Source organism: Ictidomys tridecemlineatus, chromosome 4 (genome assembly GCF_052094955.1).
Source record: "Ictidomys tridecemlineatus isolate mIctTri1 chromosome 4, mIctTri1.hap1, whole genome shotgun sequence".
NCBI lineage: Eukaryota > Metazoa > Chordata > Mammalia > Rodentia > Sciuridae > Ictidomys > Ictidomys tridecemlineatus.
Window position 1 is genome coordinate 149196273 of NC_135480.1, and position 25839 is coordinate 149222111.

Sequence of the window (25839 nt, forward strand, 5' to 3'; positions counted from 1 at the left end):
CTATAGTAGCCTAACAAAAGCTCCCTCACTCATCTGCCAACTCTGTATCAAACTGTTGTCAAATTTTAATTAACTCTGCTACTTAAGAGAAGGAAAAAAAGGCCCTGAAATCCACAAATACTGATGAACCACAAGTCATTTTGGGAAACAATTCTTATTTTTTCCCCAATAAAGCCAACTTTTTACAAAGGTTAATAAAGTTGATCAGATGCTTTTATCTGTCCTCATGATGAGACATAAACTGATTCAAAGACAGACAACAGGAGAAACAAAAGCACTGAGTACAGAAACCAACCACTGAAGAATGATTTTTGTTGTTTAAATATGCTGGTGACAAGTATATAGGATATTTAAGTTTGATGAAAGATTTATGAATTCTTTCACATATATTTAATGCCTTATTGATATAATTTCCTTCTTATAGTTCATATTTTTTGGTGTATTTTTTATATACCAAAAAACAGCTGCTGAAAACTGTATATGGGAAAAAACAGACTCAGAAAGATCATCTGGCTACCCTAGTTTGTTAGTTGTCATGAATCTGAGTCCTGGGAATGATATCTTCTGATAGCAGTGTTTTTCCTACTACATTTGTACTGCCCTTAACCTAGGAAAACCCCCCACACATTTACCATAAGCAATGGGAAGCACTGCAGAGAAACTGATGAAAATTTAAAAGTAAAAATATGAAGTCCAAATGTGTTCAAATTCAAAGTGAAATTAAAATGTACTATATCAATTTTTTTTTGTTAGCGTATAAAAATCTTTTCTAAGACTCTGGGTTTTCTAATCATGGAAAATAAAACAACAACAACAACAAAACTTGACCCTCACACAAATACAAATGTGCATTTCATTCTGCAAAGCAAAGCTTCCATGATGTGTAACTGAAAGAACTGGAATTACACTTAAATGTAATTCTTACCCATCTGTGTTAGCTTACCAGATTTGTGCTTCTTATGTTTTGCTTTCTTTTTGATGATGAATAGCTTATTCTGGATCTCAGGTTTATAAGACTTGAATGCAAGAGAATGAAGACCTTCACGCTTTCTCTGTAAATTTTCATTCAAAACGTCTTTCAATTTCTTTTTTTTCTTTTTCTTCTTTTTTGCCCTCATTTTAGTTAGTTTGAGTTTCTTGTGGCTCTGCAGTGACTGCTCTAATAAAATATCCCTTACAACCTTATGGCAGTTAATTTCTGGATGATCAATGTGACTTCCATTTATGTGTATTTGGCAAGATTTTAGAGCATTTTCTTTCAATGGAGTGGGTTCAGTCTTTATTTTGGAAGTTTCACCATATTTTTCCTGATTTTCTATAAATCTTATTTCACCTGGACTAAGTGGCTCTCCAAAGCCAGTAACTTCCCCTGGACTCCCTGGTTTTTCCAAATTTTCTTTACAACAATCAGTTTTTTTAATTTCACAGGGCCTGTGAATTCTCATTTCACAGTTGGACTTTACTTCCATTTCAACAGAGATGTCATGATTATCAAAGTTCATTTTAGCAGGGCAGCAAGCTAGATCAAAATTAATTTCCTGCTCTTTCTTAAAAGTAGAAGGCAGGCCTTCTCTACCACACTTATGTTCTCCATTACTTGTACTAACATAATCACACTTGAATTTCTCCAGTTTAATCCGAGGTACTCTTTGTATTTTAATGGGTGGAACTGGAAATTCTGGGGCCTGAAAAGGTCTCTGTTTATAAATCCGTACATCTGCACCACAGAACTGTGGAAAATGTACATAAGCGTTCTCCAAATAATCATAACCAAGGATAACTTCTCTGCATTCATGTATAGGCTGTCCAAGCACAGCATCTTGAACTTCTTTTTGTGTTTCATAAACAAAGTCACAAAGACCCTTAAGTAACCACACTTTTTGGTAGAAAGGTAGTTCGTGAAAAGGTTTTTCTTCCAATGGATTAACTTCTCCAAGAACTTTAAAAAACTGAGGACACAACCCAAGTTTTTCAGCACAGTTATCAGGATTTTCAGTCTGTCCTACAACAGTGTACCACTGCTGCACTTTCTGTCTCAGTGCTGCTTCCCAGGCCCTATAAGGCAAAGTAGGTCTTCGATGTAAGGTAGGTCTACGATGGGGAGGACTTAATAGAGAAGTCATTATTTTTGATAGAAAAGCATTACACTGAGGCATCAGAAGACAACGTTCCAATTCATAAAAGACTATTTCAGGCAAATTTAGAATTTGCTGGGCTAAACAAAGGAAATGCCCAATGGCTGGAATTTCCCACATGTTCTCCATAGAAGTTGGTGCTGCTTGAGCTAGAAGTTTTCTTTCCCATTCTTCTATTTCCTTTTGACAAGCTTCTTCTGCTTCTTTTTTTTCCTGCTCCCGAAGCCTAAAGGAAAATTCAACAAATTATACTGTTACTTAAAGTAGAAAGTAATATGAAACATTAAATTTAAATTAGGTTATAATTTATCTTTAAATATTATATCTACCAATATTATATACAGGGAAAAATAAAATTAATTATTAAGAAACTACAATAAAATTTGGGAAAAAAGGCTATAAACTATGTAGTCTTAAAAACTGAAATTATGAATATTACATATAAACAGAATATGTCAGAACACAACAAAGCATCTACTTAACAAATAATAGTAATAATGAAAATAAGCAAACATTGATCAAAGAGACAACGGTATTGCAAAAACAAATAACTTTTTAGATAACGAGATTATGAATGGTGTTTTTCCTTAGAAGTTTCTTTACTGGCACTTCTATAAAACCTTCTTAATTAAAAAAAAGTAAGCTAGATGAAAATATAAGTATATATCTTTATGATCTTAGATTAGGCAATATTTCTTAAATATAACACCCAAACATAAGCAAGAGAAAAAAAAAAGTACCTAAATCGGACATCATCAAAACTAGAAACTTCTACTTTTAAAAGATAACATTAAGAAAGTAAAAAAGACAACCGACAGACTGAAGAAAATTTTATAGATCATATATCTAATAACAGACTTATTTGTAGAAGGAGAAATAGCCCAATTTTAAAATGTGTAAAAGAAACTATGTAGACATTTCTACAAAAACATAAAAATGATCAAGCACACAAAATGATGCTTTCAACATTACTATTCATTAGAGAAATGCAAATCAAAACCACAATGAAACATCACTCTATATCCACTAGGATGGCTGCTAGAAAAAATATAACAAGTATTGGTAAAGAAGTTGAAAAACTGAAGACCTCATACACTATATATGGAATAGGTGTTTTGAAAAACTGTGTAGTTCTCCAGAACCTTAAACATATATTTATCATGTGATCTAGCAACTCTACCGGTATAGGTATACAACCAAGAAAAATGGAAACATCTGTCCACAAAGAAACTTGTACATGGTGCTCCATCCTGTACAACCAGAGAAGTGAAAAGTTGTGTGGCAATTGTGTACAATGAATCAAAATGCATTCTGCTGTCATATACACTTAATTAAAATAAATTAATAAAAAATTGTGTATGGATATTCACAGTAGTAGTCTTCTTTTTCTTTTAATATTTTTTTAGTTGTCTATGGACATTTGTTTTATTTATTTACATATGATGTTGAGAATCAAACCCAGTGCCTCACACATGCTAGGAAAGCACTCTACCACTGAGCTACAAAACCAGCCCCTCACAGTAGTATAATTCTTAATAGCCAAAAAAGTGGAAACAAATCAATATCTGACATTTCTTATACTATTAAGACAAATACATAGTAAGAACACTACCTTAGCAAATATTGAGAATTTCTCTCTTATACAACAAGCCAACTTTTGTGGTTTTGGTCAGGAGGTCATATTATAACTACTTAGCTATTAGATACAAGGGGAAGCCTTATTTCATTACCTAAGATTAATAAGGAAACTTTTAGCAGTGACTTTGATATACAAACAATGCTAAACATTCCTAATAAAATTTGACTTTTAAAAAATCTGCTTTCAACTTTGAAAAATTTTACTTTTTACTAATGGGAGCAGTAAGAGTCTGGTAGAATTTGGTTCTCTCATACACAGCTGGGATTCTAAAAGCCCATACACTCAGTAGATGGTTTTATTAGAAACAATGTTCCTTCCTCCTATCCTCAACTAGGGAACTATAAGGAAAATTGTGTCTACAATAGAAGTGTTGAGTGAGAAACTAAAAAGAACTTCTAGAAAAAATTTTAAAATTATAAGAAAAAAGAGAACAGATTTACAGTTAACTCCTAAATAACAAATAGTGGAAGCTACCACACAGTGGAATACCTTTAATATAATTAGAAAATACTGTCAAGATAAATTTCCATTCAGAGCAAAAAATCTTCTAAATTTTTTTTTCTGTAGTTGTAAATGGATATAATGCCTTTATTTTATTTGTTTATTTTTCGTGGTGCTGAGGATCAAACCCAGTGCCTCATGCATGCTAAGCAAGCACTCTGCCGATGAGCTACAGCCCCAGCCCTGGAGCAAAAACATCTTTAAAAAATAAAGATAAAAATATTTTCAGACAAAAAATTAATATTTGTAACTAAAAGACCCCTTATGTAAGAAATTCTAAAGGATCTATTTCCAGGGAAGGACACGGTCTCTGACTAAAGAGCAAAGAGGGGAAGAGAAAAAAAGCTGTAATATATGTTAAACTACATAGACACAGCATTAAATAATGATAAAAATGTTCAGTTTAAAAAACATTACAACAACAGCAAACCAATGGATGAGAAATGATTAAAGTTGAAAGCATTTCAAGGTCCTTCTATTAACCAGGAAGACCTAAAAATATTGATTTCAGACTTTTATAAGTTAATAATGAACGTGAATATTTCTAGGGTAGCTACTAAAACAAAAGACTTAAGGACATACTCAAATTAGTAGAGATGGGGACATGGAAAAAATAACAAAAGGTAGTGGGAAGAGAAAAATTTAGGACAAATGAAAAAGATAAAGCAGTAATCTTTTAAAATAATGACGAGGATACAATAATAAGAAGCAGGGGTAGGAATGTGGTTCAGTGGTTAAGTGCCCCTGGGTTCAATCCCCAGTACCTGCCCCCAAAATATAAATAAATGTTTTTTTTAAATAGGTCATACAGATTTTATTAAGATATTTTATTAAGATATTTATGAAAACCTTATGCCAAGAGACAATTTTTTAAATATTTTTTACTTGTAGATGGACACAATATCTTTATTTTATTTTTATTATTATTATTTTTTAATGTGGTGCTGGATCAAACCCAGTGCCTCATGCATGCTAGGCAAGCACTCTACCACTGAGCCACAACCCCGGCCCCCCAAGAGACAATTTAAATGGATAATGTTTTTGAAAAACATGAATTAACAAAATTGATATAAGAATGGAAATCTGAATAATCTTATATCTAATTAAAAATTACATAATTAAAAATATTCTTAACATAGAAAAATTGAGGTCATCAAGACTTCACTGCAAAATTCCAATTTCAGTTAATGAAATTATTAGAAACAAAATATAATATAGATAATATTTTAAAAAGCAAAAATAGGGAAATATGAATCAAGAAATCACCAGAATGGTCTAGGTAGATCCTAAAAAGAACTCAGAGAAATAAATGTAATCACAAAAACAAAAAAACCCAATTAGATGATTAAGTAGCTAATCTACACAGGAAAATGTTGAGTTAAAAAATTTTCCAAAAATTCAGTGCAAAAAAGACAAAAATATGGGACATAAAGAAGAAATATTAAAATCAAAACAGATTAAAATCTAACAACCAATTGGAGCACTAGAAAATAAGAATAAAGAAGAGCGGTAGGAGGATACTGATGATGGCAAATTTGAAGAGAGAATGGCTGAGAACTTTCCAGAACTAATGGATACAAATCCTTGATTCAAGAAGTCCCCCAAAATAAATTAATTAAGAATGCCATAGCCAGGCACAGTGGCACACACCTGTAATCCCAGCAGCTCGGGAGGGTGAGGCAGGAGGATCACGAGTTCAAAGACAGCCTCAGCAAAAGCAAGGTGCTAAGCAACTCAGTGAGACTCCGTCTCTAAATAAAATACAAAAAAGGGCTGGGGATGTGGTTCCATGATTAAGTGCCCCTGAGTTCAATGCCTGTATCAAAAAAAAAAAAAGTCACATTTGGGCCCCATGATAATAAAACATCAGACAAAAAGAAAATCTTATAAGCCCAAGAGGAATAATAGACAAATTACATACCACACATTACAGACAAAACTGAGAGACTACCAATAGCATCAAAATAAATCAGAAACATCAGAAGAGTATCTTTAAATGCTGTGTTAATATCATTATCAAACTAGAATTGTATAATCAGCTAAAGTATCTTTCATGGGTCAGGGTAATTTAAAGACATTTATTTCCAAAATGCACACTCATACATTGAATTGCTGGTGGGACTGCAAACCGGTGCAACCACTCTGAAAAGCAATATGGAGATTCCTCAAAAAACTTGGAATGGAACCACCCTTTGATCCAGTTATCCTACTCTTTGGTATATACCCAAAGGACTTAAAATCGGCATACTACAGTGACACAGCCACATCAATGTTTATAGCTGCTCAATTCACAATAGTTAAGCCATGGAACCAACCTAGATGCTCTTCAACAGATGAATGAATAAAGAAAATGTGGTGTATATACACAATGGAGTATTACTCAGCCATAAAAATGAATGAAATTATGGCATTTGCCAGTAAATGGTTAGAACTGGAGACTATCATGCTAAATGAAATAAACCAATCCCCAAAAAACAAGGGCTAAATGTTCTCTCAGATATGGGGATGCTAACACATAGTAGGGAGTGGAAACAACAGAAGTTCATTGGATTAGACAAAGGAGAATGAAGGGAAGTGGGGATGGAAATAGGAAAGACAGTACAATGCATTGGATATAACTTTCCTATGTTCATATATTGAGCCATGACCAGTGGCTCCACATCATGTTCTACTTCAAGAATGAGATTCTAATTAGAATAATCTATACCCCATGTATAATGTCAAAATACATCAAACTGTCTAATGTCAAAATATATCCTGCTAGATTTAGACTAAGAATTGCTGTGGGGCTGGGGTTGTGGCTCAGTGGTAGAGTGCTTGCCTAGCACATGCAAGGCCCTGGGTTCGATCCTCAGCATCACATATAAATAAATAAAATAAAGGTATTGTGTCCAACTACAATTAAAAAATAAATATTAAAAAATAAAAAGAATTGCTCTGAACACAAGTAACAAATTATAAAAGATCCAAAATTATTAAACTGTTTCCAAGTAACAACTGCATTCCAGAGAAAAACCCATGAAGACTTATAGGATTTCCAAAATATCCAGCACTCAGAAAGGTTAAAATTTATAATATTTGATTATCTAAATCAAACTATCAGGCATATAAGAAAGCAGCAATACATGACTCTCAATGAGAAAAAACAGTCAGAACTGACCCAGATGTCAGAATTAGCAAATAAATTAAAGTAGTATTAATTTGTTTGCTCATTAATTTGTTTGATTAAAGTAGTATTTTGTAAGGCTAAAAAGTTCACTGAGAAGATATTTAGAAAAACACCCAAATTGAACTTTTAGAGGTAAAAACTGTAGTGTCTGAGATTTAAAAAAAAAAAAAAATGGAATAATGGGCTGGGGTTGTAGCTCAGTGGCAGAACACTTTCCTAGCACATGTGTAAGATCCTCAGCACCACATATAAATAAAATAAAAGTTTTGTGTTCATTTACAACTAAAAATACATAAAAAAGTGGAATGAGATTAATGGTAGCTTAGACATGGAAGAATAAAAGATTAGTGAACTTGAAGATAACAGCAAAAACTATTCAAACTAAAACAAGAGAAAATACTTCTACAGGATATACTTGAGGAAGAAAAACGATCACAGAAAGATACAAGAAGGACTAGGAACCTAACATTACATTAACAAAAATAGTAGTAATGTCTACTTTGGAAGTAAAAATGAGATCTGAATTATTGATTAATCAACAAAAACGTATAAGATGAATGAGGCAAAAGATATCAAAGTTAATAACAGAGAGCACACAACTTTTGTATCAGTAGAAATAGCTGTTAAAAGAACTAAATCTTCATTTTACATGGATGGATATCAACAGATAATGCAGGACTAAAAAAAAAAAAGGAATAAATCAAGAAATAACAACGTAAGCAGTGATTTAGAAGTGTGGAAATAATTACTAGAAGAAACAGATAAGAGTTAAGGTAGATGATTCTGAATCAGGGGCTTGAAATTGAGTTGGATTGAGACTGCTCTCTTTTATCAGAAGCCTTAGCAGCATTGTAAGAGTTTTAACAGCCTGTAAAATTAAAAATCCTTAAATCAATTTTTTCAAAATTTGAGGAATTGGGGTTTGGATTGTGGCTCAGCGGTAGAGCGCTCCCCTAACACGGGCGGGATCCGGGTTCGATCCTCAACACCACATAAAAATAAAGGCATTGTGTTGTGTCCATCTACACCTAAAAAATAAATGTTTTTTAAAAAATGAAAGAATATTAGTCAAGTGATTTAAAGTTCTTGTTTATGTTAGAACTATAGATAATGTACACCTTCCCATGAAACAGAGTTTCTCTCTGCTTTATATAGAGAATCGTAGAAATTTCATTGGTACAAGTCAAGTGTCCACATCAGAAATGCTTGAGACACGAAGTATTTTTGATTCTGGAACATTTGCATACCTGAGAGAGATCTTAGGGATGCAATCCAACTCTAAACATGAAATTCATTTATGTTTCATGTATACCTTATACACATAGATTAAAGGTAATTTTTTTTCTTTAAACCCAGGGCCTCATACGTGCCAGACAAACTCTACTACTGACATATATCACCATCCCTTTTCATTTTTATTTTGAGACAGGGTCTCACTAAGTTGACCAGGCTGACCTTGAGCTTTCCATCCTCCTGCCTCAGCAAATTCCACCAGATGTGAAATTTTCCTTTTGTGGTATCATGTCAGAGCATTTTGATTTTTGAATCAGGGAAGCTCAACCTATTAAGGAATACCAAATACTAGAAAAGATACAAAGAGTCAACAGTAAATAGGGAAAAGGATAATAAAAAATCACCTTAAGCTTCTAAAGGCAATGCACAATGATTGATATCAATGAAGTACTCTGATGTTCTGATAGAGAAGAGTATTATATCTTTCTGCAAAAGTGAAAAAGTAACTAATTATTGGGGAAGAAAAAGTCAGGGCAAGTTGGAGCAAAAGAAAACTTTAATGGACTTATTTTTGCCTAAAGCAGTAATAAGCAACCTTTAAGCATTACAGATTAGTGACCTGGTAATTTCAGAAACTAATCATGTGATAGATACACTAAGAACATAAAGAAGAGTGAGAAAATAAATTCACAGACTTTCACAGAAGGTCAGTGTAAGAGCTAGAAATACAGAGTTTGCCTGCAGGCCAAGGTTTAGTACCAACTGGCTTATTCTTGGAAAATGAAGACTATTAATCAATGATATAAATACACATTCTGTTAGGTGCCTGGAAGAACCATGACACAGTTGAATTGTGATGCTGGCATCTATGTGCACTGTCTAAAGTTATGTAAGGTCTGCTACTCACACTGCTGTGTCTCATAATCTGTACCTTTCAAGGAAGAAAGATGGAATCTAGCCTTAGATTACAGGTAGTAAAGAGGTGTGAGAAGGAAAAAGAAAGTATATGACTGGTATAGACCAGCAAGGCAGAACAGCCCTTTGGAAATAGGCATATGGAATCTCTCCTGATCCTCAACAGCATGGGGATGTAATAATTTCACTTCCAAAAGTCCTTTTTAGAAGACAGATTTCCAATGAATTTTAACACAAAGTGTAAAAAAAAGAAGTGTTAGTTTACTAGCCTACTTTTGTTATACATTGCAGCCTCTTTAGTATCTAGAAACTAGATTATTATAAAATTAAGATTCATTTGTCTAGTACACAATATATAGAGGAAATGAGTTCTCAAAAAATGAGAAGCACCATCCTGGTGCTCCTGCTTGGAGAGCATTTACCCATTACTATGTAAAATAATAAGAGAAAGTGTGATTAGGTTATTTTGGTCACACATAACTTGGCAGGCACACTGCTAATGAGTGAACAGCTTTGGGGAAAAAATTGTTTTAAAGTCTTCTATCAGTTTTATAAACTTTTATTCACCATTTACCATGTATGAGGATACAAAGAAGTGAAAAAATATGGACCACATAAGAGAGTATAATCTAGAAAAACATAATCCACAATAATCCATTAATTGAGGAAACAATACAATGCAAGCAAATTGGTGGCATAAAAAATGAAAGTAAGACATTTATGTTTTCTAAAATGCGTTATACGTACTGTTATATTTTAGGCAAATCAACCATTCATATCAAGTTTGTCAAGAAGAGGTTTCTAGTTAAAACAGAAAAGGAATTTAAAGATTATTAAGGAACTTATAGAAGCTCTGTTAAGGGTGAGAGAAACAAATTTACAAGACGTGAAGACAAAAAAAATCTCAATCATACTCAGGAACTTCTCCAGAAAAAATTAGACGGCCAATACTATTTAGTACCTCTGATACTAAGAACCTAGGACAACCACAAGCTTCTTCTACCTTCATCTTCATCAAAAGACAAACTCTCTTGCCCATTACTGCCATCTGATTGCTTCTATGTACTTCCAAGTAAGAAGTATTTGTCTGGTTATGTGCTTCTACTTTAGCTGTGAGTGGGTATGAAAATATAAAGGTTTGGCATCTCTTTTGTGGTGTCAGGATTTGTAATAAGGGAAATCACCAAAAGGTATGAAAGCTATCCAAAGTGCTGAGCGGGCACAAAACACAAATGTCTATTTCATTAAGTCACTGTTATTATTGTGTTATACAGGTTCTGGAAATAAATCACTTAATTATAGCTAGCTTTTATTTTCCAAAAATATATGTCACTTATTGTCTTAACACCAGTGATTTCCAAATGAATAAAGTATCAGTAAGTTCATACAAACATGTAAAATAGAGTATTACAAAATACACAAAATTTCTGATTATCCAGTTTTATAAAAATTAATAGTGAATATATCCAATATTTTAAGATTTTTTTATTGGTTCATTACAATTTGTGCAATAGTGGGCTTTGCTGTGACACAGTCATAGACACCTAAAATTTGGTCAAGAAGTTTCTAGTTAAAAATTCCTTATTACCTCTTCTTTCCTTCCCCTCCTCCTTCCCTATGGTCTCTTTCCTCTACTCTACTGATCACCCAACTATTTTCATGAGAAAACTCCCCTCCTTTTTTCTCCCTAGCTTCCACATATGGGAGAAAAATACAACCCCCGACTTTCTCAGTCTGGCTTATTTTGCTTAACACAATACTCTAAAGTTCCATCTATTTTCCTGCAGGGGACATAATTTTGTTCTTTTTTAAGGCTGAGTAAAATTCCATTGTAGATATACATATTTCCATAGAGGTTGTACGAATTTACAGTCCAATCACAGAGTGTATGTGTTTTGCCCCCCATATTCTTGCCAACATTTATTATTTGTATTTTTGATGACTCCCATTCTGAATGACATGAAATCTGTGTAGTCTTGATTTGCATTTCCTTGACTGCTAAAGATGTTGAAGACTTTTTCACATATTTGAGAAGTGTCTGTTTAGCTCATTTATTGATTTGGTTATTTGTTTTTGTTGCTTTTGATGGAGGTTTTTGAGTTCTTTATATATTCTTGATATGAATCATCTGTTGGAAAAGTAGCTGGCAAGGACTTTCTCTTATTCTCTAGATTCTCTCTTCATGCTTTTGTTTCCTTTCTGTGCATAAGCTTTTCAATTTGATGCCATACCATTTGTTAATTCTTGGTATTATTTTCTCAGTTTTAGAAATTCTACTAAGGAAGTCATTGCCTGAATCTATATATGTTGGAATCTTGACCTTATGTTTTCTTCTAATAGTTGCAAGTTTCTGGACTAATTCCTAGGTCTTTGATCCATTTTGAGCTATCTTCTGTGCAGGGGGTAAGAGAATGATTTAGTTTCATTCTTCTACAAATGTATAACCAATATTTCTGGCACTTCTCTGTTAAAAAGACTGTCTTTTCTCCAGCATAGGGCTTTGGAGCTTTTATCAAGGATCAAATGACTGTATCTTTGTGAGTCTATCTTCCTTTCTATTCCATCCGTCTATGTGTCTGTTTTTATGCTAGTACTATGTTTTTGTTACTGAAGCTCTGTAAGATAATTTGAAATCAAGTATTGTGATGATTCCTGCATTGGTGACCTACTCTTAGAACTGCATTGACTGTTTTGGGTCTTTTATTCTTCCATATAAATTTTTGGACTATTTTTTCTAGTTGTGAAGAATGCTATTGGTTATTTTGATGGAGATTGTTCTGAATCTTCATAACGCATTTGGTCATATGACCATTTTGACAATACTAATACTGCCTACCCAAGAGCATGGGAAGTCTTTCCATTTTCTATCTTTGTTTTCTTTCTTCAGTGTTCTGTAATTTTCATTGTAGAGGGTTTCCACCTCCTTGGTTAATTTTATTCCTATTTTTGCTTGAGGTATATGAATGTTTTTTTCTCCTAAATGTCTTTTTCAGTGGATCAATTACTGTTGCATAGGAAAGCCACTGATTTTTTAATGTTGATTTTGTATCTGCTACTTTGCTGAATTTGTTTATTAGTTCTAGAAGTCTTTTGATGGAGAGTTTTGTATCTTCTAAGTATAGAATCATCATCTGCCAACAATAATTTAACTTCTTTTCCTATTTGTATCACTGTTATTTCCTTTTCTTGCTCTGGTAAATTTCAAGCATTATATTCAGTAAATGTGGTAAAAGTGGATATCTTTCTTTTATTCTTAATGTGAGAGGAAATGTAGTCAATTTTTCCCACTGAGTTTGTTTTCAGTTTGTTGCATATAGCTGTTATGACATTGAGGTAAGCTCCTTCTATCATTAGTTTCTTCAGTGTTTCTATCATGAATGGGTGCTGAATATTGTTAAAAGCTTTTTATGTACTTGTTGAGAAGACTGTGTGATTTTTTTCCAGTGATTCTGTTTGTGTGGTGAACTACATTTATTGATTTGCATATGTTGAACCACCTGTGCATCCTTGGAATGAAATCAACTCTATAATGAGGTATAATCTTAATTTGTTATTGAATATGGTTTGCTAATATTTTAGTAAGGATTTTAAAATCTATGTTCATTGGTCTATTTTCTTTTCTTGCAGTGTCTATATCTGATTTTGGTATCAGACTTCACAGAATTAATCTGGAACTGTTCTACACCTTTCGACTTCATGGAATAATTTGAGAAGCATTGGCATTAGTTCTTCTTTAAAGGTCTGGTAGAATTCAGCTGGGAATCCATTTGGTCCTGGGCTTTTTTTGTTGTTGTTATTGTTGGAAGGCTTTTTTATTACTTCTTTGGTCTCACTGCTTGCTATTGGTGTTTAAGTTTTCTATATTCTCTTGGCTCAATTTTGATGATCATATGTTTCTATAAATTTATCCATTAGACTAAACTGTTGAACTTCAAAGATTTTTTAAAATAATTTACTTTTGGGTTAGTGCATGCTCAGATAATCAGCTAAAGATTAATAGATGCCCTGATATTTATGGAGTTCCTTCCACTTGTAAAATATCAGTGGGGGAATTAAAGAATTATCTGAGCCAAAAATAAAGATAAATAAATAAATAGAATTGTCAATAGACCATAAAGAAATTAAAGTGCTATATTAAAATTTTAAAATCTATAAGAAAATTACTCAGCTTGCTTTTTTTTCATTTAAAAAAATTTCTAGCTCTAATTTATTCTACATGCTTGTTTTTAAAAATTTTAATTTGTTATATATGACAACAGAATGAATCAATCAGCTTGCTATCTTGATCTTAAATTTTTAAGGGGTTTTAACCTATTTAACAAAAGGAAAACTTATTCTCTCACTTCTTATGCCAAAGATTTTAATTAAAAAAAAAAAAGCTAAGTCTAAAGCACAACTGTAGTAATTTTAAGATCTTTGGCACTCTCCCAATTTTCCAATATGATTTCAAAATTTCTTTTCAGATCCAAATGTACATCTACATTCTCAGCTAGTCTCTGACTTGAGATTTCTAGAACTGATAGATAAATAGAAATTTAGGTGCCACAACAAAATACAGGGTAATTATATATATTCAGGGAGGCTTTGCCTAGCATTCCCATATATCAGACCACAAGTTACTGCCTAGATGTCAGATTCTTCTGAAGTCAAAAGAGAAATCTTGGGATAAGCTCAAAAGACATTTACTAAATTGCATATACAAATTTTAATATACAAGTTTTAAGATTTTTAAGATTACATTTTCAATTACAGAAGAAAAGCATGCTCATTTTAGAAAAATTAGAACATACTGGTTAAAAGAAAATGACAGTTTTCTATTTTATATGTACTTTTATATTTTATATGAACTCCAAATTTGGACGCATATAAAATCTAGAACACTTTCTTGGCATTGAAGAGAGGGAAAGAAGACCACTATGGCAAGAATGAAGGACAGAATGACATAAGGCAAGATTAGAGAGATAGAGAGAGATCAAAATGTGAAAGTAAGGGCTGGGGATGTGGCTCAAGCGGTAGCGCGCTGGCCTGGCATATGTGTGGCCTGGGTTCGATCCTCAGCACCACAAACAAACAAAGATGCTGTGTCCGCCAATAACTAAAAAATAAAAACATTAAAAAAATTCTCTCTCTCTCTCTCTTAAAAAAACAAAATGTGAAAGTAAGATCTTATAAACTAAATTAAGGCATTAAAGTTTCTGTATGGTTTACTTTGTTTTAAGGAGATGCTACATTAATAGGTGAGTGGAAGATCACATTTGCATTTCAAAAAGTTTACTCTAATAAGAAAATAAGACTGGAATGAGGCAAGCATGAACACTGTTAAACCAATTAAGTGAAGAACAGACATCTAAGTGAGAGAGGAAGGAAATAGATGAAAACAGAGAAGACAAAGAGAAGCATGCATATTGAAAAGAGATGAAAGAAATAACACTATCCAGAGTTGAGGATAGATTTGATAAGCATATGAGGGAGAGGAATATGTCAAGAATGAATACCAGTTTTCTAACTTGCACAATTCAACTGATGGTGGTGCTATTGACCAAGATAGGAAGCACTGCAGTAAGTCTTAGAGGAAAACCCTATTCACAGTTAATTTTACATATGATAAATTTGAAGAACATATCTGTACTACATATCTTTTATTTGCCTCCAGATCTACTCTCCATCCCCTTCCCTGTATAAATTTTTCTGTCTCAATAGGCAACCTCATCCTCTGGCTTTCCTGGAGTTCAGTCAATGGAAAGCCCTGGCAGGTAATCAGAGTCAGGCAGAGAAGTAAGGTGAAATATTTATTCCCTGGGTTTCCTCTCTGTGAGGCTGCCTTAGGCTATGTCCTTCAACAGAAGGTATCCTCTCAAAACAAGTCTTTTTGTTTCTCTCTCCTGGGTAGCAGTAAGTATTCCCTCTGTTTATCTTGGTTAGCCTCATCACTTAATGTTCTGCTATATTTCAACTCTTTTAAAAATAAACCTTGAATTATTCTAAATTGAATACATGTTTTCTGACAGATGTGAGATACTGATAACCCATCCAGAGAAGATAGGCAACTAGGTCAGAAACTTAATTAAAGGAAAAATTTGGGCAAAAGACATGTCTCCATGGGGAAAGGAGACCCTAGGACAAAAAAATGAAATGTGGCAACATTTAGGCAGTTAAGAATCAGATGGAACTAGACAACAATGGCGCCTATGAGTAACTGGAGTTAAAAAGTTTAATGATTCATATATTTTTGAGAAAAAGAGTAGCTATATTTACTCTTCAAGTCAAGGATGCATTATAAGACAGTTTAATGCTATAATTTATTGAACATTTTATACAAAACACATGTGATGATAACTACATTATCAATACAACTTCCTCACAACTCTAAGATCACATTATTTTGGCAACATACCATAAAACATTAAAGAAGATATCATAACCATATGATTACCAGTATGACACACATATACTCAAACAGACATATTGTGTAGCTATCTCTATATCCATTCTTAAGTGATACACATTGTAGCATTCTATAATAACAAAATACTAGAAATAATCCAAAGTGTCCATCTCATCTGGTAAATGGATACACAGTGATACAGTCACATAATGTAATACTATTATAACAACACTGGCAATAAATGAAATAGTTTAATATGGATAAAGCTCACATACATAAATGTTGAATGAAAACACAGTTGCCATTTATATACAAAAATTAAAGACATGCAAGCAATGTTTATGTTATCTGTGAATATACATATGTAGTCAAAACATAAGAAATGCATGGAAATGATCATTTTCATACATGGAAATGACCATGATGAAATAACTGGATCACACTTACCCTTCAACTGTAAACAACCACAAACTGAACAAAATATATAAACCAAATGTTTTCAGACATTGGAACAAATAGAGCAGAACTGTGATCATTAAGATAAGTAAAATAAATGAGGCAGCCACTATAATAGTCCAGTTTTCTGACTAAAGGTATTTTTCAGACTATGAATTCATGGAAAAGAATAGAGAGTCCAGTGGAGTTGAGTTCCAGGGATGGAGATTAGCATTCAGGAAGGATGAAGCACCTAGAAGTTGTAAGATAATTCCAAAAAGAAGAAAGACATACAGAAAAAGAGCTTCATAAATCTATATAAGGATCCTCTTGAGACTCTGCTGAGTAGTAGCCTACGAATAGAATAAAACCCTACAAAGTTTGGCAAAAATGACCAATCATCACTTAGGAAACTTAGTGGAGATCTCAGAAGAATCATGCCATAGTAAGGATGAACTAGAGTAAAAGCTATATTCTAGACTCACTCTGGAACAGCTTAAAACCTGGACTTCAAAGGATTATCAAACCAATCCGCAAGAAACTTAACTGCCTGAAAGAAAAAGCCCACCTTCTATAAATGGAGTTAAAAAAAAAAAGACACCAAACAAAGAAACATTCACAATGTCTAATTTCTAATTAAAATTATTGGACATGCCATGAAGCATAAAAATATAATTAAGACCAGAAGAAATGTCAGTCAGTTGAAAGACCTAGAAACGACAAAGATGATGGAATTAATAGAAAAGAACATTAAATAAAATGAACATACGATAAAAGAAGATACACACACATACATATACATATATAAAATTAAATATAACTTCTAGAGATGAAAAATATATATGAAATTTAAAAATCACTGGAATGAACACTGCAAAAGATCATTAATATTGAAATTTAACTCAAAGAGGAAAACTAAAAAACCTACGGGTCAGAGAAATAAACTGAATTTCAAGCAAGATACATGTACACACATAATCCCATACCAAGTGCACAGCATAAATAGCTAAAATATAGTAATAAAGAGAAAGTCTTAAAAGCACTTAGAGAAACAAGATCTACATTAAATATAAAGGAACAAAGATAAGAAACATCAGCAGACTTTTCTAAAACACTGCATGTTAAAATATGTCATGTTTCAAATGCTGAAAACAATTTGTCAATATAGAGTCATAAATATATGTGAGTGTACCTGTATGTGTGCTTTCAATCCTTTAAAACATAAGGCAAAATAAAAACTTTTAGACAAGGAAAAAAATTCTCTAAATCTAGAATTCATTTTTGGTAGAACCATATCACAGGAAATATTAAAAGAAAATTCTTTTTTTCTTTTTGGAACCCAGGGGCACTTAACTACTGAGCCATATCCCCAGCCCTTTTAATATTTTATTTGGAGACAAGGTCTCACTGAGTTGCTTAGGGACTTACTAAGTTGCTAAGATTGGCTTTGCACTTTTGATCTTCCTGCTTCAGCCTCCCAAACCACTGGAATTACCTGGGATTACAGAAATTCTTTAGGCAGCAGAAAAATGACACAAAATGGTATCAGATCAATACAAAAGAAGGCAGACTATTGGAAAGGGTAAATATATGAATACATATAAAATGCTTTTTCTCTTCATTCTTAAATTTCTTCAAAAAATAACCAGCTGTTAAAGAGCATACACAGTAACTGTACTGGAGGTTTGTAACACATATACAAAGAAAATGTATGACAAGAACAGCATGATGGATGGGAAATGGTAAATAAAAGCATACTGTAAAGTGTTCAATCATTATTTGAAGCTGATGTTTGTAATACATTAAAGCATATCCTGTAATACCTCAAATTACTTAAGAAATTCAAAACTGACCTATCATTAATAAGCCAATAATGGATATAAAATGAAATATTTAAGTAAAAAGGTCCAAAACACTCAATCCATTAAATAAAAACATAAAATCACAAGTATGTCTGTATCTAATAGAATTTCAAATTACATGAAGCAAAATCTGACAGATTGAGAGAAAAAACAAACGGTCACAACACTAAAAATTGTGTTTCTGTATATATTACCAATAAATAATTGTAAATTAAATTTTAAAGTGATTTACAATTGCATCAAAAACATGAAAAATATAAGGGAAAAGTTAACAAAATATGCAAAAACTGTTTCACTGAAAACTATAAAATACTGCTGAGGGAAAGTAAACAATTACCTAGAAATTAACAAGTATATTCTAATTGAAAGTCCCTAAGGTTTATTTCTTTTTCCTGTGTAAATTCATAATATGATTCTAAAAGTACATGGAAATGTGAAGATCTTAATACGACTAAATTTGGGGCAAAAAAAATGAAGACTCATATCACTAATTTCAAAGCTTACTATAAGGCTACAATAATCATATAAAAATATTATTAACATAAAGAAAGACCTATAGAAAGATTCATATATATAAATTGATTTTCAACAAAAATGCAAAGGTAAGTCATTAGTGAGTCTCCCCCCCCCCCCGCCCCAAATAAATGATACTGAATATCTCGGGGGGGAAAAATAAACTTTATCCTAACCTCACACATCATACACAAATTAATTTCATATAGATAATAGATAGAACTATAAAAACTGAAATTTAGAAATTTATGGTGGGGGAAAAATTTTCATAACCTTGGTTAACCAAAAAATCCTATGTAGGTCACAAAAAGCACAAAATATTTTAAAAACTGATGAACTGAATTTTGCACACAAAAATTAACTTCAAACAGATAACAGACATAACCATAAAAAACAAAACTTAGAAATGTCTGGTTAAAAATGATTTTTAGCTGGGTATGGTGGCACATGCCTGAAATCCCACCAGCTCCGGAGACTGATACAGGAAAATCACAAGTTCAAAACTAGCCTCAGAAATTTAGTAAGGTCCTAAGCAACTCAAGGAGACACTGTCTCTAAACAAAATATTAAAAAGGGTTGGGGGTCTGGTTCAGTGGTTAAATGATCTCTGTTAACAGGGTTCAATCCCTGGTAACACTCCCCACAAAAAAAGGATTTTTTATAACTTTAGGTAAGCTAAAATTTAATTTTTTGGGGGCGGGAGTACCAGGGATTGAACACAGTGATGCTTAACCACTGAGCCACATCCCCAGCTCTTTTGTGTTTTTATTTTGAGACAGGGTCTCACTAGGTTGCTTAGGGCCTTGCTATTGGCCTTGAACTTGGTATCCTCCTGCCTCAGCCTACTGTATCACTGGGATTACATGTCTGGCTAGGTAAGCTAAAATTTCTTATAAAAATCACATACACACAAAAAAAAACCCCACAAATGGTAAATATCTGTTTTTTCCCCTAGGTTAAAGACAGTACAAATATAGAAAAAACACTGATATTAGAAAATATCATTCCTAAGACTTAAGTTCACAACAATAACAAACAATCATTTTATCATTCTGGGTCTCAGCTTTTTCCCATATTTTTCAGCACTCTGTTTTCAGAATATATTTTATATTCCCCCAAATGTGATTTATAAGAAGAAAATTACACCAACTAATAAGGCATTAAGCATATGTCTGTGAAAAAATTTAAAAATATCTTTCACCAAATTTTAATATCCTAAATATACTTTCAGCAGCATAATTATTTATTTTTTAGTTGTCAAAGAACCTTTATTTATTTATTTACGTGAAGTGCTGAGAGTTGAACACAGTGTCTCACACATGCTAGGCACACGCTCTACCCTAGTCTTTGCCATCATATTTAAACAACAAAAATCCTATAAAGTTCAATGGTTGGTTGTTGCATTTTCAAAGAGATAAATTAAATTCAAAAGTAAAAACTTTTTGCTCTAGAAAAACACTGAAAATAAAAAGGCAGGCAGGCCATGGACAGGAGAAAATATTTATACGACATATACATCTGGCAAAAGACTTGTATCCGGAATATATAAAGAATTTTTACAATTCAATAATAAAATGCACAGGAATAATAAAAATTCAGGATAGTGGTTTCTTCTAGGGTATAAGAAAAGTATAGGGAGCTTTGCTTATACCTGTGCTTAATTTCTTTTAAAACTGCTGGGTTGTGGGTCCATAGAGTTTCACTGTAATCTTATTTACTCTTTGCTTTATGTTTAAAATATTCTACAATTAAAAATAAAGACATTAACCCTATACCTGAAAAGATAGCTCAATTCATATTAATCCACTAAATTATCATAGTTGTTAAGACGTTAATGAACGACTTTTCTCCCATGGTTTATTCTCCCATGCTTATTTGGTGTCAAGGCACATATAAATATATTAAAGACTGGAGAAAGGAAGAAGACTTAGTTAAATTTCTTGTTTCCTACTAGCCATTCCTACAAAGATGCTTCAATATTTCCATAATCACTTCAAAACACTTATTCAAAATATGTTCACTGTTCTTTTTCTACACTGGACTCACATTTTCAAGATTTTTAGTTTTCTTTACTGTCTTCCACCCCTTTACCCCACCCCACCCCCCACTTTTTTTTAACAAATCTTAAGGAAAGCTGCTTAGGAGCACAAGATCTAGAGCTAGAATAGAGGGTTCCAATCTTAAATTCACCATTCAAAAACTGCCTGACCTTGGGCAAGTTACTTATCTCTGTGTGACTCAGGATAAATGTTGAATACATGTAAGTGTTTAGAGCTAATTTGGCCCAGTAGTCATGCTTAATAAATGCTAACCGTTATTTTATCTTCTTGTTACTATTATTATTATTAATACTTTTAGAGTCATTTTTTGTCTCTTCCTTTGTTCTCCCTATATCAAGGAAGATACCCAAATCCTGTTAACTGTTCCCAGAACAACCTGACTTCTCCCTGTTTCCAGTAACTAGTAGTGAAGGTCAAGATTACTACAGACTTCTTATAAGCCTTTTTTTTCCCCTAATTCTACCCAGTCAATCTATCATATACTACTGTTAGATTTTTATCCCTTTCCATTTGTTCTCCTGTCCTACAGCAGGAAAGTTCTATGGGGCTTTACACAGGAAAAAAACTATTTCACAGAGGGTTCCAAAATTAATAACTGCTATAAAAGCATGAACAGAAAGTTTCAAGGATGAGTTTTAATTCTACAAATATCAAAGCAAATTACATTTATTAAGAAAAGCAAAATTTCTAATGGGGCTGGGAATGTGGCTCAATGATAAAGAGTTGCCTGGCATGCATGAGGCCCTGGTTTCAATCCCAAGCTCCACCAAAAGAAAAAAAAAAGTAGCAATATATTATAAATTGCCTTTGGACTAGCATTACCAAGACCCTATTCCATCAGCAATCACTCCTAATGCAATTAACTTGAGTTTCACTTACCTCTCTAGGCCCTAATTTCCTTTTGTTGTAAATAAAATGTAATATAAGTGCCATCACTCTATGCTCCCAGTACCTAGAAGGTACCACTAATTGAGCATAACACATTTTCCTGATAAATCCAAAATAAGCTCAGTTAATCAGGAAATGTATATCAGGGGAAGAACTGGTAGAGGTCAATTTATATGTTATTCTTGAACTACATAATTTCTGAAGTTTCTCCTAATTTTAAAGGTCTGTGATTCTATTCTAAAACTACAAATCTACATAAAATTCATCTAATCTAAAATTCCTTTGAGATAGTAAGAGAAATCTAGAAAGTACTATGAAATCTTTTATAGAAATTATTTTTTATAAGCTTCAAGGTAATTTGTTTTATATATTTTTAAACAAATTTCACTGTGCTATTTCATTATGAATTTATACTCTGGTGATATTGCATTCTGGAGTACAATATAAAAGGACCCAGGAATTGGATATGGGTACAGAAAAGTATGCAACCTACTCTTTGAAAAGTAATGCCTGGAAATCTGAACATCATGTAACTCATTTTTTTTTTTTTTAACATTTACCTTTTTTCTTCTTTTGCTCTCAGCTGTTCTTCCTGTCTCAAAACTTGAACCATTATAGATTCAAAAACTCCACTTGTCAAGCCTGCCAAACTTCGAGGTGTTGACCGACGCCTTGTTGAAGTACATGCAGTTCCCTTTTCATCCTCCAATCCATAATAGCCTCTAGATGTAACTGCTATCGTTGTCTTTTCTCTCAAGTGCCTTAGAGAAGAATAAGTCAATTTATAAGGTCAAATCTTTGGGATAAGCAATAAACTCACTTTAACAGCATCTTAAGAAGAATCTTGTTTTCTACCTACATTAAAAGTATTTAGATAAACCTATTTTTTATCCTCCCCACATAATTTCTTTCTTTAATCAATATAATTAGTCTGTCAGTCCCTTCTCTATATTTAAAAATTATTAAAACTGAAGTATTAAAGTTAACACTTAAAGCACTATATTAATTCTTTAATGGAAAAATTTATTGTTTGAGATATATTTCATACAACATTGGTATGAGAAAAAGTATAACAACATTTTGGGAAAGAAAATTTACAATGATACATGAACACTCTGAGGAAATTATAAAAAAAATACAGCTTTACAATATATGATTGTAGGTTGAAATTTGAAAAACCTTCAACTAAATTGTTTAAGAATTTAGGAACCTACATTTCCTCTTCAATCTAATCATGTCTCCTTCTATGTTTTTATTAATACACTGGGATACTAATCTAATGCTTAAGAATAATGATAAAAAAGTTTCTTAGAAGTTTGCTTAATTATTCATGAGTCCCTTAATGAATTTAAAATAACTGATTAAAAACATTTACAATGAAAAGAGAAACAGTACATTAATCTTGGGAAGTTTTAAAAGCCAGGCTAACTACTGATTTCTGAATTAGTATCTATCATATTAGGGTTAATTATAAAAAGCTTCCAGGAAAACATCTGCTCTTCCACTTTTCTAAGATATGCCACAGCCTTTGAAGGTTTTGTACACATTGTTTCCACAACAACAAAATCAAGTCAATACTCAAAATAAGCAATCAACATATTGGATAGGAATTTACATGAATTAAATGTTGACCTTATATTTCTCTGCTTTCCTATAAACTGTCTAAAGGTCCACTAAAACATAAATCTTTAAGGCATAAAATAACATTTACATGATTTATAAATGAATGTGCATACTCTGAGGATACATATTAAATTTGTTTTTTTTGCTCATGAAGTTAGTTTGAAAACCACTATTCTCATCAGGTAGTTTATAACTACCTGATAAACAAAACGTTTTCATATCCACAAAAAAGAATTTGTCACAAATTATTCAACTTCTACAAGATCTTGATCTTCTATTCTTCCAATTGTTATTCCCTCTGAAATTCTTCTTTACCCTCATTTAGATCTCTGGTTCCTTCTTTGACTCATTTGCTGTAATACAATTTAGCCTCTTTTAGTTATTCATGTATTTAAATAGTTGAAACTCAATACATGAGTAACTTAAATCATCTCCCATACCAATTATCTTTTCTTTCTCAGGTACTTAGACTTTCTCTTACATCTCAGCCCAAAGCCTCTTTATTCCTTTAACTCCATTATTAAGCACTATAGTGAAAATACCTTGCAGTCTGTTTTCTAACTATACACACAACTGGGCTCAACTGTGACTAAGAAGACTTCTTTGAAGGTGGGCAGTTTCCTCTTTTGTTCTCTAGAACAGCAATTTCTAATGTCATCCTTATTCAAAAAACTTCACCACATTACCCACCATCACTTGGAAGCTGACTCTGTCCAATATTTATTTCACAGAAAAAAATAGCAGTAAGAGCTCCATTCTGAAGTAAGCTCAATTAACTTCCCGCTTCTCAAAAAACAAAATTATCTAAATACAGGCTCATCCTTACTTTGTTTAGTAAAAAATGTGCCTCCAATCTTTTGATCAAAAACTAATCACTTCAAAGGTCTTCAGAATTTATATTTTATTAAATATCTTCTGCATCTTCAACCTCTCTTTCTCTAACTGCTAGGTGCCTTTAGCATATAAGCATGTCCAAGTTGTATTCCCCTTGAAGAGTCACATCTCAACTGATGATCTACTTCAACTTTCATTCACATCTCAATCTACTATAATATGGCATTTGTCTATACCTACTCTAATGAAATTATTCTCCCCAAATAATCATGAATTTCAAAGAATATTTTAAAACTCTTATTTTACTCAACCTCTCTGTACTATCTTGTATTCTCTTGTCAAGAACTTGTGCTAGATTTGGCAGAAAAAAACAGTTTTAGGTAAGCAGAAAGAGAGAAGCTACTAAATAAAAACAAAAATACCCATTCATACAATTTTAATTAATTCATTTAATATATTTACTGAGCAACAGGAACTCAACAATGAATATGACAGTTTGTACAAATGGAATGAAAACTATGAACATCCAAGATGACTAACATATTCAACTTGAAACAATGACGACACCTCTAATGAAAACCTTAAAGTAGAAAAAAATTTAGAAAAATTAGGGAAGAGATTTAGGTTAGAAATACTTAAAATACTGACTTGGGAGTGTTAGTGATAAGGAAGGCCATAAAAAATAAACAATATCTCAACAGAAATAAGTATAGGGATATAAGATATAAAATGTATAAATTTAGGAATTATTGAGGGTTATAAATAAGAACACAGTAAAAGAAGGAGATTAAAAAAGATTAAAGGGGAGCTGGAGCTGGAGCTGACTGGCCTAGCACAGGTGAGACACTGGGTTCGATCCTCAGCACCACATAAAAAGTAAATAAATAAAATAAAGTCATAAAAAATGTTAAAAAAGATGAGTTACAGAAATAACAGAAATTAATAAATGGAACAACAGAGGCCAAAAGAGAAGAGCTTAAGTGCTTAAATACTAAGTGCTCTAAACTGTTTAATTTTCCATGTAGAATGAGAAAGGATGAAGTAAAAGCCAAGGATTGTGCAAGAAGGCGTTCATTAGTAAAATTCAAGATGGCAACTTTAGTAAGGGATTAAGTGAAAAGAACCTTAGGAGCTAAAAAACATTTCAAAGCCTTTGTTCATTTCTGAAATGGCACCAAATAAATAATGCCCAAAAGGAAAAATGAAGACAACTAGAGCTATTTTTCAAAATCAAATACATTGCTTAGAATATATTTATTTCCTAATTTTGTTTTGAATTTAAGGATGGTACAAAGGTAAATGTAAAGTTTTTATTTCAATAGAAGTGGTATTTGAAAAGTGCCTTACTAACTTTAACAAGTTTGGTAAGCATTTTGAGTTGAGTTAGGGCTATTCTTTTCCACATTATTATTACTGCTACAGCTATCCCTTGCCAACAGAAAAATTCAAGCATTCTCAGAGCAGGCAGAACAGAAGTTCCCTAAGTCATTCTTACTGTCCAGATATTCATGTTTCCCATAAGATGATAAAGTTGTGATGAGTCTGCAAAGAAAACAGGCAGATACCCTGGCTGCCTATTTCTGGCCAACTACCCTATATATCTGCCAAAAAAATGATGAGGCTCTAAAGTAGTAAATAGTAAATTGA

General features: G+C 32.4%; 1 protein-coding gene across 3 annotated transcripts in view; it reads right to left on the minus strand.

Moving 5' to 3' along the window:
• Brd10 (bromodomain containing 10) overlaps nt 1–25839 on the minus strand; it is an 87404-nt gene that overhangs the window by 43733 nt on the left and 17832 nt on the right. For 2 of the 3 annotated variants that reach the window (XM_078047611.1, XM_078047610.1), the window contains exons 2-3: nt 22296–22496; nt 944–2361 (exon numbers count right to left, since the gene is read on the minus strand). In XM_078047611.1, coding sequence (XP_077903737.1) covers nt 944–2361; nt 22296–22496 — 1619 coding nt within the window. The remainder of the gene's footprint in view (nt 1–943; nt 2362–22295; nt 22497–25839) is intronic. The other variant, XM_078047612.1, reaches the window with a different exon arrangement.